The 14,006-nt window shown below is 46.8% G+C and overlaps 1 protein-coding gene across 3 annotated transcripts in view; it reads left to right on the top strand.

Moving 5' to 3' along the window:
* tgfa (transforming growth factor, alpha) overlaps positions 1–13,781 on the top strand; it is a 46,046-nt gene extending 32,265 nt beyond the window's left edge. For 2 of the 3 annotated variants that reach the window (XM_068023109.1, XM_068023108.1), the window contains 4 exons: positions 6,748–6,865; positions 9,022–9,171; positions 11,524–11,627; positions 13,384–13,781. In XM_068023109.1, coding sequence (XP_067879210.1) covers positions 6,748–6,865; positions 9,022–9,171; positions 11,524–11,627; positions 13,384–13,391 — 380 coding nt within the window. In that variant the 3' untranslated portion in view covers positions 13,392–13,781. Of the gene's footprint in view, positions 1–6,747; positions 6,866–9,021; positions 9,172–11,523; positions 11,628–13,383 lie in introns of those variants that run through there. The other variant, XM_068023110.1, reaches the window with a different exon arrangement.
* The last annotated feature ends 225 nt before the right edge of the window (positions 13,782–14,006 follow it).

Below are 14,006 nucleotides of genomic sequence, written 5' to 3'. Positions count from 1 at the left end.
TTAGAGAAAAAGTACTTGGAAAACTTAGGAAACTAATGGCTGACAAGTCTCCTGAACCAGATGACCTGCATCCTAGGGTCTTAAAAGAAGTTGCTGCAGAGATAGTGGATGCATTGGTTGTCATGTTCCAAAATTGTGAATGTAATGTAGCCAGCTCTGCTGATTATACAAAAATAGGTAGGAAAGCAAGTTGTAAGGAGGGTACAAAGTATATGCAGAGAGATATATATAGATAGGTCAAGTGAGTGGGAAAAAAATTGGCAGGTGGAGGATGATGTCGGAAAATGTGAGCTTGTCTGCTTTGACAGGAAGAATAGAAAAGCCGAATATTATTTACATGGAGAGAGACAACAGAATTCTGCGGTACAGAGAGAACTGAGGTTCTCCCACGTGAATCACAGAAAGTCAGCATGTAGGTACAGCAAGTAATGAGGAAGGCAAATGGAATGTTGGCCTTTATTGCCACGAGGCTGGAGTGTAAATGGAGGGAAGTCTTGCTATAACTGTACAGGGCATTGGTGAGACTGCACCTCGGGTACTGTGTACAGTTTTGGTCTCCTGACTTAAGGAGGGATTTCGTTGCATTGGAAGTAGATCAGAGAAGGGTCATTGGGCTGATTCCTGGGATGAAAGCGATGTCGTTGGATGAACAGTTGAGCAGGTTGTTCATTGGAGTTTAGAAGAATGAGAGGTGATCTTATTGAAACAGAGAAGATTCTGAGGGGGCTTAATCAGGGTAGATATTGAGAGGATGTTTCCCCTCATTGGGAAATCTCGAACTAGGGGACACAGTTGCAGAATAAGGTGTCTCCCATTTAGGACGGAGATGAGGAGGAATTTCTTCTCTCAGAGGGTTGTTAATCTTTGAAATTCTCTTGCCCAGAGAGCAGTGGAGGCTGGGTCATTGAATATATTCAGGGCTGAGTTAAATGGATCTTTGATCAACAAGGGTCATGGAGGGCAGACTGGAAAGTGGATCAACCCTGATCTTACTGAATGGCAGAGCAGGCTTGAAGGGCTGAATGGCCTACTCCTGCTCCTATTTCTTATGTTTTTAATCATGTCGGCCAGTGCAATTTACTCGTGACCATTCGAGTGAGATGGACACTCAGAACTGACTGCTGGACCTGTGCTGATATGAGGGTGCTGGTCGGAAACCTTTTAATGGTACATAACAGGCAGCAAAGTAATGAAATACTGTGACAGCTGGAGAGCAGAGCAATTCAAATGTGACAGTTTAAGTCTTTTTGTAGCAAAGTCAGGCTGAATAATTGTGGCCGGTAATTCTAGAATTCTGTACTGTGACCTTTGGGAATCAGAGTTTTATTGTGGAGTTTTTTTTTGGAACTGGCAGGTATTGACATCCCTGCGGAGATGAAGCAAGGTGGGACAATTGTTGAAAGGAGCAGGGTTAGTGGATCAAATAGCATGTCCTTCTCCTTGTGTCCCTTTCTTCTCTTCTCCCTTTGTGCCTTCTCTCCAGTGCCATGACACTTCTCCATCATGCTGTCAGGTGGTGACTCCGTGGCAGCCATTCTCTATGGGTCTTATTGCTGCTGTCGGATATTTGATTGCTGAATTCCTTGATCCCAGAAAGGAATGGTCCGAAATTGGAGCGGGGGAAGGGTTAACTGGCGCGGAAAACCACCCCGTGGCAAAACGAAGGAAAGAACAAAACCGGGGAAAGAAACTATCACTTAATATTTGTACCTCTGGGTGTCAACAGCATCAATTTCTATTGATGTAGTGCATGTATTGTGATGTTAACATGCCAAGGTACTTCGCAAGAACACAATGTTCATTTTAGATTGAGTGTAATCTGCTTAATTTGCTCTCTTTTTCAACTTCCACCCATTGTTGTATATACCAGTCAGATTAGACCCCTCACTTCGAATGCAATGTTTAAGCAGTGTTTGAATAACTGGGCATAAGTTTTATTATCATTGACTTTGTATCATTGTGGTCAGAATCAGTGTGTGTGTGTGTGTGTGTGTGTGTGTGTGTGTGTGTCTGTGTGTGTCTGTGTGTGTGTCTGTGTGTGTGTCTGTGTGTGTCTGTGTGTCTGTCTGTGTGTGTGTCTGTGTGTGTGTCTGTGTGTGTGTCTGTGTGTGTGTCTGTGTGTGTGTGTCTGTGGGTGTGTGTGTGTGCGCGCGCAACCCTTCAGTTTAATCGTTAATACTCCATCCTGTCAGTGAGAAGAGTTCAATTCCTACTCCAGAAAGTCTCGGCCAGTGGAGACCGGAATGTAGATTGGCTTCGAATTCCAGGATGACATCTGGTGGGATTCATGTGGGTGTGGGTGTTTGCCCGCTCCCTCCCTTTTCATCTTGTTTAGTTTAGTTTAGAGATACAGCACTGAAACAGGCCCTTCGGCCCACCAAGTCTGTGCCGACCATCAACCACCCATTTTATACTAATCCTACACTAATCCCATATTCCTACTGCATCCCCACCTGTCCCTATATTCCCCTACCACCTACCTATACTAGGGGCAATTTATAATGGCCAATTTACCTATCAACCTGCAAGTCTTTTTTTGGCTTGTGGGAGGAAACCGGAGCACCCGGAGAAAACCCACGCAGACACAGGGAGAACTTGCAAACTCCACACAGGCAGTACCCAGAATTGAACGCGGTTCACTGGAGCTGTGAGGCTGCAGTGCTAACCACTGCGCCACTGTGCCGCTGTGGGTTGTAGGAGTCTGTTAAAGCATTGTAATACTAACCCCCTGATCAACTCGGTATAAAGACAGAGAGACATTGATGTGGCTGCCTGGGAGACTGTTAATTACCCTCTGAATCTGCCACGGCTTCTTGCTATTCTCTGCAAGGGAAGAGCTCCCTCCGCCTGTATGTACCTGTCTATCTGTTCATCTTTCAGTCTATAGACCTTGCAGAATCTGAAGCCTCCTGTATATTGTGAACAGGCTGGTTTTCCTCTTTATCAGAAAGGCTAGAGAAATACTGGAGAAGGTGCAGAAGAGATTTACAAGGATGATCCCAGAACTGAGAGGGTACAACAATCAGGAAAGACTGCACAGGCTGATACTCTAATACTGGAAATAACCAGGCTGAGAGGTGATGAATGGAGGCCTTTCAAATCGTGAAGATTTAAGATGTGTCACTTGCAGGGGAATGCAAAATGAGGCATGTTAAATATAAAATCATCACTAAACAGGGAATTCAGGAGAAACTTCTCCACCCAGAGAGTGGAGAGAATCTGGAACTCACTACCACAGGGAGTGGTTGAGGTGAAGAACATAAATGCATTTCAGGGGAAGCTGGATAAACACACGAGGGAGAAAGGAATAGAAAACATAATGGGGTGAGATGAAGAGGGGTGGGGAGGAGGCTCATGTGGAGCACAAACACTAGCATGGAACAGTTGGGCCGAATGGCCTGTTTCTGTAATTTAAATTCACTGCGAGTCCTTTGCCGAAACTCAGCTGTTGATCCACTTCTTGGACAGACTTGTAACTGTCGTTGATAAACTGGACCCCTCCTTATAACAGACACCAAATCTTGAATGAGTTCACCTTTTTCATCCCTGCCTCGAAAAGAACCCCCAGAAAAAAGAAAGTATTGGTGCAATGTGAGTGATTATACTTGGTAGAAAGTTGGGTAAATGTTGACGGGGTTAGAAGATGAGTTGTCAAACAATCCAAAAAAGTAACTTGTTGGTATAAGGATGAGCACGAAGTTTGTAGCTGAAAGCAAACATAATCCTTTGAGTCACTCGACATTATATCCTTTCGCTCACCATCAGTGATATTGTTTCTACATATTCTCTCCCTTATCATGTTCCTTGTTCCATTGTACAAGGCTCTCCTGAGCCAAATTGGAGAAGAAAGCTCTTTATCTCATTGACGTAATCTCAGATTTGGAAAGGATCCAGCAACATTCTCCTTTGGTTTGCTTTCTTGAAGCAGATGGCTAATAGTTTCTCAAGTGAAATCTCATTTCCCCAAAGCCCTCGTTCCAAACAACAGCACGGTGAGAAGCAAAAATGAAGGGCTCTGACGTGCAAAGCCCCGATGACAATCTCAATGAGAAACCTGGCATGGGGATCGCAGGTTGAGGGGTGACCTAAGCAAGGTGTTTAAAAACAATAAGAGATTCGATAGGGGCGATAGAGAGAAGTTATACTTTCCCTGGTGAGGGAGTCGGGAACAAGAGGACATTGTGTTAAAATTAGAGCCAAGTCACTCAGGAGGGAAAAATCAGGACGCACTTTGTCACACAAAGGGGAGTGGAAATCTGGAATTCTCTTCCCAGTAGCCTCCGGATGCTGGGAGTCGAATGGAGCGATTGAGATTGAGATTGGGTAAGGGTATGAAGAGGTATGGAGTAAAGACGGGGAGCTGGGCTAAAGGTACACATCAGACATGATTCAACTGAATGGGCAAGCAGGCTTGAAGGGCTGAATGGCCTGTTAATGTTGCTAGATTTTGATGAAACGTTTGAGGTGGGGGAGGGGCATTTCACTTCAACCAAGTCTGAGAGAAAACATCATAACGGGTCAGTGATGGGGGGGGGAGGGGCAACCAAAGCAAGGCTTTCGTCACCACCTTGAACTGATGAGTGTATGGTTGGCTAACAGTTCATGTCAGATCTACAACCGACATTAGGACGTTAGCTCAGGCGAACAATGCCACTGGATAGGTTCGGCAGAGTGCCACGCTCCGTGCTGAAGATTCAGATCCTTTCGTCGTTCAGATCAGATATTGACCTGAGGCTCCCCCATCGCTGCAACTGAAAGAAGAGCAGGGTATTGCTTAATTAAATAAAAACAAAATACTGCGGATGCTGGAAATCTGAAATAAAAACAAGAAATGCTGGAACCACTCAGCAGGTCTGGCAGCATCTGTGGAAAGAGAAGCAGGGTATTGCTTCCCAGTCTGCTGGCCAATATTTATCACCTAACAATCCTTGCTGAAAAGACCGATAATCTGGTCAGGATCATATTGCTGTTTGCTGCCTGCTGACTTAGCTACATGACAACAGTGACTACACTTCATTGGCTGCCAACAACTTTTGGAATGTCCTGAGGTCGTGAAGGGGTTGGAAGGAAATGTGGCACACACATATACACACACACACGGACACACATACACACACACACACACACACAGACACGCGCACACACACACACATACACACACGGATACACATACGCACGTGCACACATACACGGACACATGGACACACATGCGCACACATACACGGTCACAGAGAGCTCTGCCTTTTGCATGCCAGTTTCTCTCTGTACTCAGTACCAGCTGTGGCGGGTGAGATCTGGGACCTCCTCCCAGTTCACAAGCTCGTTCACTAAGACTTTGTTACAGCCAGTAGAAACCCTGTCTAACTTGAAAGGATTGTAACTTTGGGCAGTCACAGCCCCGAGAGGCAGCTATCGACATAGCAAACAGGGCAGGATCAGTGCTGGGGTACTAGAGAGATATATTATCAAAACAGGCACCTACCCAGCAACAGCTGCTCAGATAGGAGGTTTCATGAATGAGAAAAGCTCTCTCTCCTCTTCACTAAACAACAGAACAGCACTGCACAATAACACCTTGGCACAGTTCGAAAGGTTTGTAAGCTGGTGTCAGATCCCCTTGGTACCTTCACGTCATTCATATGTCGTGCCTTTGTAGACTGTTAACACTTCACTGCACCCAGGGCTTCACGACATCGGGAGCTGCTTGAGTAAGACCTGTGACGGACGAGCAGACTTAAAGTTGGAAAGGAACAACACAGCTAACAGCTTCTTAGCAAAGGCAGTCTCTGGCTGAAGGCAACTTGAATGGAAAAGCCTCCCAGAACCAGTTCTCTGCATCATATGGAGGAAGGAGAATGGAATTGAGTTGATGTGGCAGCTTGTTACATCCCTTGGATAGGTGCTTGCTGTGCCTGTGTGAGTGGCAGTCTCGCCTCTGGGTCAGAAAGTGGTGGGTTCAAGCCCCACTCCAGACACTTAATCACATGATCTAGGCTGTCGCTGCCAGGCCTGCACCGTTAAAACTGTTGTCTCTCAGGATGTGAAGTTAAATCAAGGCCTGGTCTGCCCTCTTCAAAGTTCTGACTGGATGTACACAATCCCATACCACTACTGACTCCTAGAATAGATTATCCGGTCATTATCACATTTCTGTCTATGGGATCTTGCTGTGTGCAAATTGACTGTCACATTTCTTACATTACGACAGTGACTACACTTCAAAAAGTACTTCATTGGCTGTAAAGCACTTTGGGACGTCCTAAAGGTGCTATAGGAATGCGGAATCTTTCATCGTGTATTTTGAAGTACAGCCACTATTGTTATGTAAACGAACATGGCAGCTAATTTGTGCACAGCAAGATTCCACAAATGAGATGAAAGACTGTATAATCTGGGGACTTTGTAGTTTCGGAACTGTGGTTTCGGATGTTTTGTATCTACTTGGACAGATCCACAGGAACCCAGTTTAATGTCTTATCCACAGAACAGTACCTCTGACAACAATTTCCCCCTCCACCCTGTGTTACAGAGTCCACCTCGACTCTGTGCCTGAGGCGTGGACAGGGGTGGAATTGAGAGTGAGAGTGGCACCAACTGAGGGCAGCTGACATCTCTCAAAGCTGAGCAAGAAATAATGTGGAACTGAAGTGCAGAACAGACATGAAGTTTACGCAGAGTGACTGAGTGCGCAGTTCATGGGTTCATGGGTTCATCTGCTGCTTGTCCTTTTGTGTCTCCTCTCTCCAGGTCGCCCAGTAGCTGCTGCTGTCCGAGCACATTTCGATGACTGTCCGAGCAGTCACAGACAGTTCTGTTTTCATGGAACGTGTCGGTTTTTGGTCCAAGAATCTTCTGCAGCATGCATGTAAGTGGCTTTGTTCAGGCAAGTACTTCGAGAGATGGAGCAGCTCACCTTTTTACAGTGGGACTGGAGTTTAAAATCAGATCTTTCAGCCTCTGAATGACTTTGGCTTGAATTTCTGATGGCTTTTTCTCCATTCGGTCCCTCAAACCTGCTCCACTGTTCAGTAAGATCATGGTTGATTTACCTCAATTCCATCTTCCTGTATTATCCCTCTCTTCATCAATTCCCTAAATCCCCCCCAAAAAATCTATCAATCTCAGGCTTGAACACAATCACTCCAAGACTGACCATTCACAGCTCTCTGTGGTAGAGAATTCCAAAGATTGACCAACCCTTTGAGAGAATTGTTTCAGTCCGAAGTGTCCTACCCCTTCTCCTGAGAATGTGTCCCGGACTCTCCAATCAGGGGAAAAAAGCCTCTCAGTGTGCACCCTGTTGAGCCCTCTGAGAACCTTATAATGCTTCAATGAGATCACCACAGAGTATAGGCCTAATTTACTCAGCATAGGACACCCCTCTCATCCCAGGGACCAATGTAGTGAACCTTTGTGTACTCCCTCTAAGGCAAGGTAAGGAGACCAAAACTGCACACCATCTTCCAGGTATGGTCTCACCAAAGCCCTGGTCAGTCGTAGCAAGACTTCTTTATTCCTGTATTCCAATCCCCTTGCAGTAAAGGCCAACATGCTATTTGCCTTCCTAATTGCTTGTTGCACCTGCATGCTAACTTCCTGCGTTCCTTGTACAAGCACACCCAAATCCATCAAAACGCCAATATTTAATAGTTTGCCACCATTTTGAAGAAATAGGGGCAACTTCACACAGTTTGTGATCACTTATGTTTGGTTGTTCCAGTCAAGAAAGCATTTGTGAGGTCAATTCCTGTGTCCACTTTTGCCAACGGTTAACTTTGGTCCTCAGGAGGAGTTGGGATACAGTTGGCACATTGGCCTGGGTTGTGTCGGCTGGGGGAAAGTTGCAGGGTCAGGAGTACAGTTCTAGACAGGAAACCCGGAGTTTTCAATCCGCAATCTGTGTCTTTTGGCCCTGACACACTCTGTGCCCGGAATTCAGCCTAATTGACAGACTCGGCTTCCCGTTGGCACAGGAAGCGCTCCAAACCAGGCCACAGGAGCAGATAGATCTGATCCCCGATCTCAAGGGGTCTTTGTCTAATGGGGGAGGAGAGCTTGGGAGGTCGCGTTGAGTGAGGAGCACTTCTGCTCCTCCTGGCCCACAAGCAGTGCTGTAAAGGCACTTAGCTTCTCTCTGAAGCAATCCTTTCCTCCTTTACACTGCTGGCTAACCCATGGCTGACTCCTGTAAAAGCTGCAAAGCATGTTAAATCAGAGGCTGGCAGCTCATTTAACATATTTAAATTGCTGATCCACCTCCTCGGAGCAAGTTTGCTGCCCACCCCTTGGAAGGGGTGGACTGGATGAAGCTTGGGGTCAGGTTTAGGACTTAAAAATTTTCACCTCCTCCTACCCCACCCATTCTTGGAATCATAGACTGGTTACAGCCCAGCAGGAGGCCGTTTGGCCCATCGTATCTGTTGCAGATCTCTGCAAGAACAAATCAGCTCATCCCACAACCAGCCCTTTCCCCACAGCACTGCAGTTTGTTTCTCTTCAGATAATTCCCTTTCAAATGTCTCGATTCAATCTGCCTCCACCACACTCCCAAGCAGTGCATTCCACATCCTAACCCAATGCTGCTGCCCACGTGTTTTGCAGATTTACTCCGGAATGAGGAAGTTTGGTGAATATGGAGAGACTGGAGAAGCTGGGCTTGTGCTTCTCCGAGCAGAGCAGGCAGAGGGGAGATTTCATACAGATGTTTAAAATGATGAAAGGTTTTGTGAGAGTAGATGAGGAGAAACAGAAGTAAGATCATTTGTGAAAGAAGCAGGGGGAGAGGAGAGCTTTTTATCTGAACGCAGTGAGTTATGATCTGAGACAGGGAAGAAGATTCACTTGTAACTTTTAAAGTGAATTGGAAAGGAAAGATGTGCCTGGCACTGGGGAAAAGCGAAGGCGATGGGGTGGGATGAATTGGATAACTCTTTCAATGGGCTGAATAGCCTCTCTCTGTGCTATGCGATTTTCTGATCTTTCAAGTGTCTTTTATAAATGATGTGTTTTCTTTTTCCACAGCTGTCACCCTGGCTACATTGGCAGGCGTTGTGAGCACGCCGATCTACTTGCTGTGGTGGCCATCAAGCAGAAACAACAAGCAATCGCCACACTCGTTGTGGTGTCTGTCATCGTCTCAGTCCTCCTGATTGCATTGTGCGTTTTACTCCAGTAAGTTCTGTCTGCAGTAAGAGGGTGTCTGGGAAGCAGTGAGCAGGAATGACCTGGACTGGAGTTCATGGTCAAATTCTTAACATGACTTTGCTCAACTGAAGAGTTGGGTAGTAAAAGTTGGACAGAAAATGCCTTCACGAAAGCTTTCAAAGAAAGATAGATCTTGCATTTCTATTGCACCTTTCAGGATCTTGGGATGTGCCAAAGTACTTTACAGTCAATGAAGTGTAGTCACTGCTGTAATGTCGGGAACGGAGCAGTCTGTCACAAATCTGGGAGATTCTGAGGTCCTGAAAGACACGATATCAATACACGTTCTTTCATTCTCCTTCTGTCTTTCCCTCTCTTTCTTTTGTTTTTCTCTCACAAATCAAGCAAAGAATTGATAATGAAGAGAGTAACTGTGGGATGAAGCAGAGAGACACTTGCAGGGAGCAGCTCTCCCATTTTGAAGCCAGACAGGCTGTGGTTTTGAGTCCATTAAAGTTCAGTGGATGGATCAGGTTGCCCAGAACTTCTCCAGAAACACCTCCCTCCCTGTGGTTGGGCTCAACTCATTGCAAAGGCCCCAGACCACAGAATCGGTTCTCTGTGTGCTACACCTGGTAAATCTGGTCTTCAGAAACCTATTGAGGAGCTCAACACTTGACAATCTCATGACCCACTCAGTACCAACAACTTGCATTTATATAGCACCTACAATGTAGTGAAAATAGCCCAAGGCACTTTATATGAGTTTTTCTCCGATGAGGCTGACCTCAAGTCACACAAGGAGGGATATTAGAGCGCCTTGGTCAAAGAGATAGATTTTAGGAAGCATGTGCAAGGAGGAGAGAGAGAGGTCGAGAGGCTGAGAACTTGCTGGAGGGGGGAATGGACGTCTGCACAAATACTTCATGGAGGACAGAACTGCAAGTCCAATGAAAGAGGATGAGGGAGATGTGAAAACACAGAGACATTTGGCCCAGGCAGTCTGTATTAATGTTTCCACTGCACACCTGCAGTGGTCCCTGGGCCTCTGGACGCACAGGATGTGACTCCTATCTGAAAGGTCGGATTGTCCCTTTAACTCAACAAACCTGGTTCTGAGAACGGTGTGGCACAGGAGGAGGCCATTCGGCCCATCATGTCTGTGCTGGCTCTTTGAAAGAGCTGCCCAATTAGTCCCATTCTCCACTGCTCTTTCCCCATCGCCCTGCAACCCTTTCCCCTTCCAGTATTTGTCCAATTCCCTTTTGAAAGTTACTTTTGAATCTGCTTCCACCGCCCTTTCAGGCAGCGCATTCCAGATCACAACAACTCACTGTGTAAAAAAAAAAAACCTCATCTCCTCTCCCACTGTCTTGCCAACTCTCTGAAATCCTCCAGTTCCTGCCCTCCCCACCCACCACCATTGGAAACTAAAGTGGGGGTTCAATCTGTCTGCTCTTCCAAAACCCCATCTAGTTTTGAACACTTCGATTGTATCTCCCCCTGAAGCTTCACAACTTGAAGCAGAAAAATCTCAACTTCTCCAGTCTCTCCATACAATACAGGTCCCTCATCCCTGGTATCGTTGTTGCTCCAGATTTAAGTTCGTTCACAGGGACAAGGAGGAGACCATTCAGCCCCTCGAGCCTGTTCTACCATTCAATAAGATGACAGCTGAAGTGCATCTTCACAGCAGCTGCCTGTTTTGGCACCATATCCTTTTGTATCCTATTTCAGATTGAAATGATTAATTCGGCTAACATCTGCTTTATGTGGGAGAGAGTTCCACATTTTCACCATGTGAAGAATGTTTGTTAACTTCTCTGTTGAATAGCCTGACTCTGATTTTAAGCTGAAGCTCACTTTGTCTTTGAGTCCCTTCGCCAGTGGAAAATGTTTCTTTCTATCTACCCTGTCAATTCCTTCTGAAAATCCTGAAAAACCTCTATCACCCCTTCACCTTCCACATCCCAATATCACACAAGCATCTTGCTGATATTCAGCTGGCAATTTAAATTCAGCTAGTAAAATAAGTATGACATTTTTTAAAAAGTCTCATGAATAATTGATAAAAAAATTACCAGATTGTTGTAAAAATCCATCTGGTTCACAGATATCCTTCCGGGAAGGAAATCGGCCATCCTTACCCAGTCTGGCTGACATGTGATTCCAGACCCACAACGATGTGGTTGACTCCGAACTGCCCTCTGAAATAGCCTGGTACACCACTCAGTGGCAGCTCCCCAAACCCTACTCGAGGGCATTTAGGGATGGGCAATAAATGCCGGCACCTCCCACATCCCTCGAATAAACAAATAAAAGCGAACCAGATTGCTCCTTATGTTACCGAGCCCTTTCTTTGTTTGCTCTCTCTGGTAGTTGTTGTCGGAAGCAAAGGAAGTGTGAATTCTGCCGAAGGATGCTTGCCAGACCCGAAACCAGCCTGCTGAAGAGTGGTTCTCCCAGCAGTCACAGAGACACAGGCAAGTAAACAACCTCCAAAATGAGACTTGTTGCTCTTTGAGCTTGTTAATCGGAGTCACTCTATCCACTCAGTCAGAAACTTATGCGTTCGAATGTCGCTTCAGAGACTGGAGCACAAAATCTAGGCTGACCATTCAGTGCCGTACTGAGGCAGTATTACACTGTCGGAGGGTCAGTACTGAGACAGTATTACACTGTCGGAGGGTCAGTACTGAGGGAGTGTTACACTGTCGGAGGGTCAGTACTGAGACAGTATTACACTGTCGGAGGGTCAGTACTGAGACAGTATTACACTGTCGGAGGGTCAGTACTGAGGGAGTGTTACACTGTCGGAGGGTCAATACTGAGGGAGTGTTACACTGTCGAAGGGTCAGTACTGAGGGAGTGCTGCCCTGTCAGAGGGTCAGTACTGAGGAAGTGTTACACTGTCGGATGGTCAGTACTGAGGGAGTGTTACACTGTCGGATGGTCAGTCCTGAGAGAGTGCTGCACTGTCAGAGGGTCAGTACTGAGGAAGTGCTGCCCTGTCGGAGGGTCAGTACTGAGGGAGTGCTGCACTGTCGGAGGGTCAGTACTGAGGAAGTGCTGCACTGTCGGAGGGTCAGTAGTGAGGGAGTACTGCCCTGTCGGAGGGTCAGTACTGAGGGAGTGCTGCCCTGTCGGAGGGTCAGGACTGAGGGAGTGTTACACTGTCGAAGGTGCCGTTGTCAGGATGAGAGATTGAATAAAGACCCTGGCAGGAATTTTGCTACCCCCACAGGAGCGGCCTGGTGGAGGGGGTGGGGTAGGTGCATAAAACTGAGTGGGAGGCAGTGGGGGCAATGAATGTCCCGCCCACCCCAGGCCAGTCAAGGCCCTTAAGTGGCCATTTAACTGCCATTTAAGGACCTCTCCCGCCACCGCGGGTATTTGGCCCTTGGCGGCCAGACAGCAAAGGCACCAAGAACACCGCCTGAGTGGCATCCTTGTGGTTTGGGTTGGGAGGTGCCCTCCTGATCGGGCACTCTGTGCCCCACGGAGGTCCACCCACCAAAGGCCCAACCGCTCTCACTGAAAGTTCCGACCCCGCCCTTGCCTCACCGGGGCCTGGCCGATTGTCCCTGGCAAGGCCCTAAAATCTACCAGTCTTCTGGGGCTGACGCGCACGATCCTCCTTTTGGCTGGGTGCAGTCCCAGCGTTGGCCAGTGCTTCCGGTGGCGCCGCTGGGGCTAAGAGTTGTCGGCCCGCTGATTGGCCGGCAGCTGCTGGAGGCTGGACTTCTGGCCTCAAGGTGGTGTAAGTCCCACCCAAGACCAATTAAGGGCCTGGGGAGTGTAAAATCCAGTCTGGATCTCAGGCCCGGCAGAGGCGGGCTTGCCCCCTAGTTTTCAGTCAGTGGGCGGGGCCTCCCACCCAACGTAAAATTCTGGCTCCTGTCTGCCTCCTTGTGCTGAGGTAAAAGATCCCCTCACACTATCTCAAAGAAGAAGAAGGGAGTTCTCCCCAGTGTCCTGGCCAATATTTATTCCTCAATCATCAGGTGATGGTCACTTTTCTGTTTGTGGGAGCTTGCTGTGCACAAATTGGCTGCTGCATTTCCTACATTACAACAGTGACTGCACTTCAAAAAGTGTTTGCGACGTCCAGAGGTTGTGAAAAACAGGATCGAATTGCAAATCTCTGTTTTTAATCCAAACAAGCCTGTAACTGGAAGTTGCCTTGCCAATGGCGATGTCCGATTTGACAACTGTTGTCCGTTTTTGTGTTCTGCACAGGGGTGTGAGGAATTCTCCCATCTGCCGAGTGCTGGCCACTTTGACCTCCTCCCTCCACCTCTCCACTGCCGCAGCACCCGACCGTCACGTTCCTGCCTCACCTGAGGAAATCTCACCTCCAGAGAAAAGGACCGCACCTGCTGAAGAGCACAAAGGCAAACTGTTTGTATTATGTGGGACTTTCGGTTTTTTTTTTGTTTATTTTTGTTGATTAATTTATAGAAATGTTAACACAGTGAATCAAACAATCTTGTCTTCAATAATTTAAGAATGTAAGTGAAAACTATTGAAAAATAGCTGTGGGATTGTTTTATTATTTAAGGAGCAGAAAAGAACTCAAATTATTTGTGAAACTATTTAAACTTCTGACGCATGAAATAAAGCCTTTTTTTAAAATATGAACGTATCCGTTGCATTGTGTCAAGTCAGAATATACAGTTGGTTCAGATCTTCAACAGGGATCTAGGTAAATACATAGCATATAGCACTGAAAGGTGCCATTCAGCCCATTCTTCCTGTGCTGGCTCTGTGGAAGAGCTCTATCTCAAGCACCATCACTAAGAGACAAGAGTCATTATTATCCTTATTGTCTGTGGGATCTTGCTGTGCACAAATTGGCTGCT

This window comes from Heterodontus francisci, chromosome 47 (genome assembly GCF_036365525.1).
Source record: "Heterodontus francisci isolate sHetFra1 chromosome 47, sHetFra1.hap1, whole genome shotgun sequence".
NCBI classification, from domain to species: domain Eukaryota; kingdom Metazoa; phylum Chordata; class Chondrichthyes; order Heterodontiformes; family Heterodontidae; genus Heterodontus; species Heterodontus francisci.
Note: the sequence above shows the minus strand (reverse complement) of the source record. Positions and strands in the feature narration are given on the sequence as shown.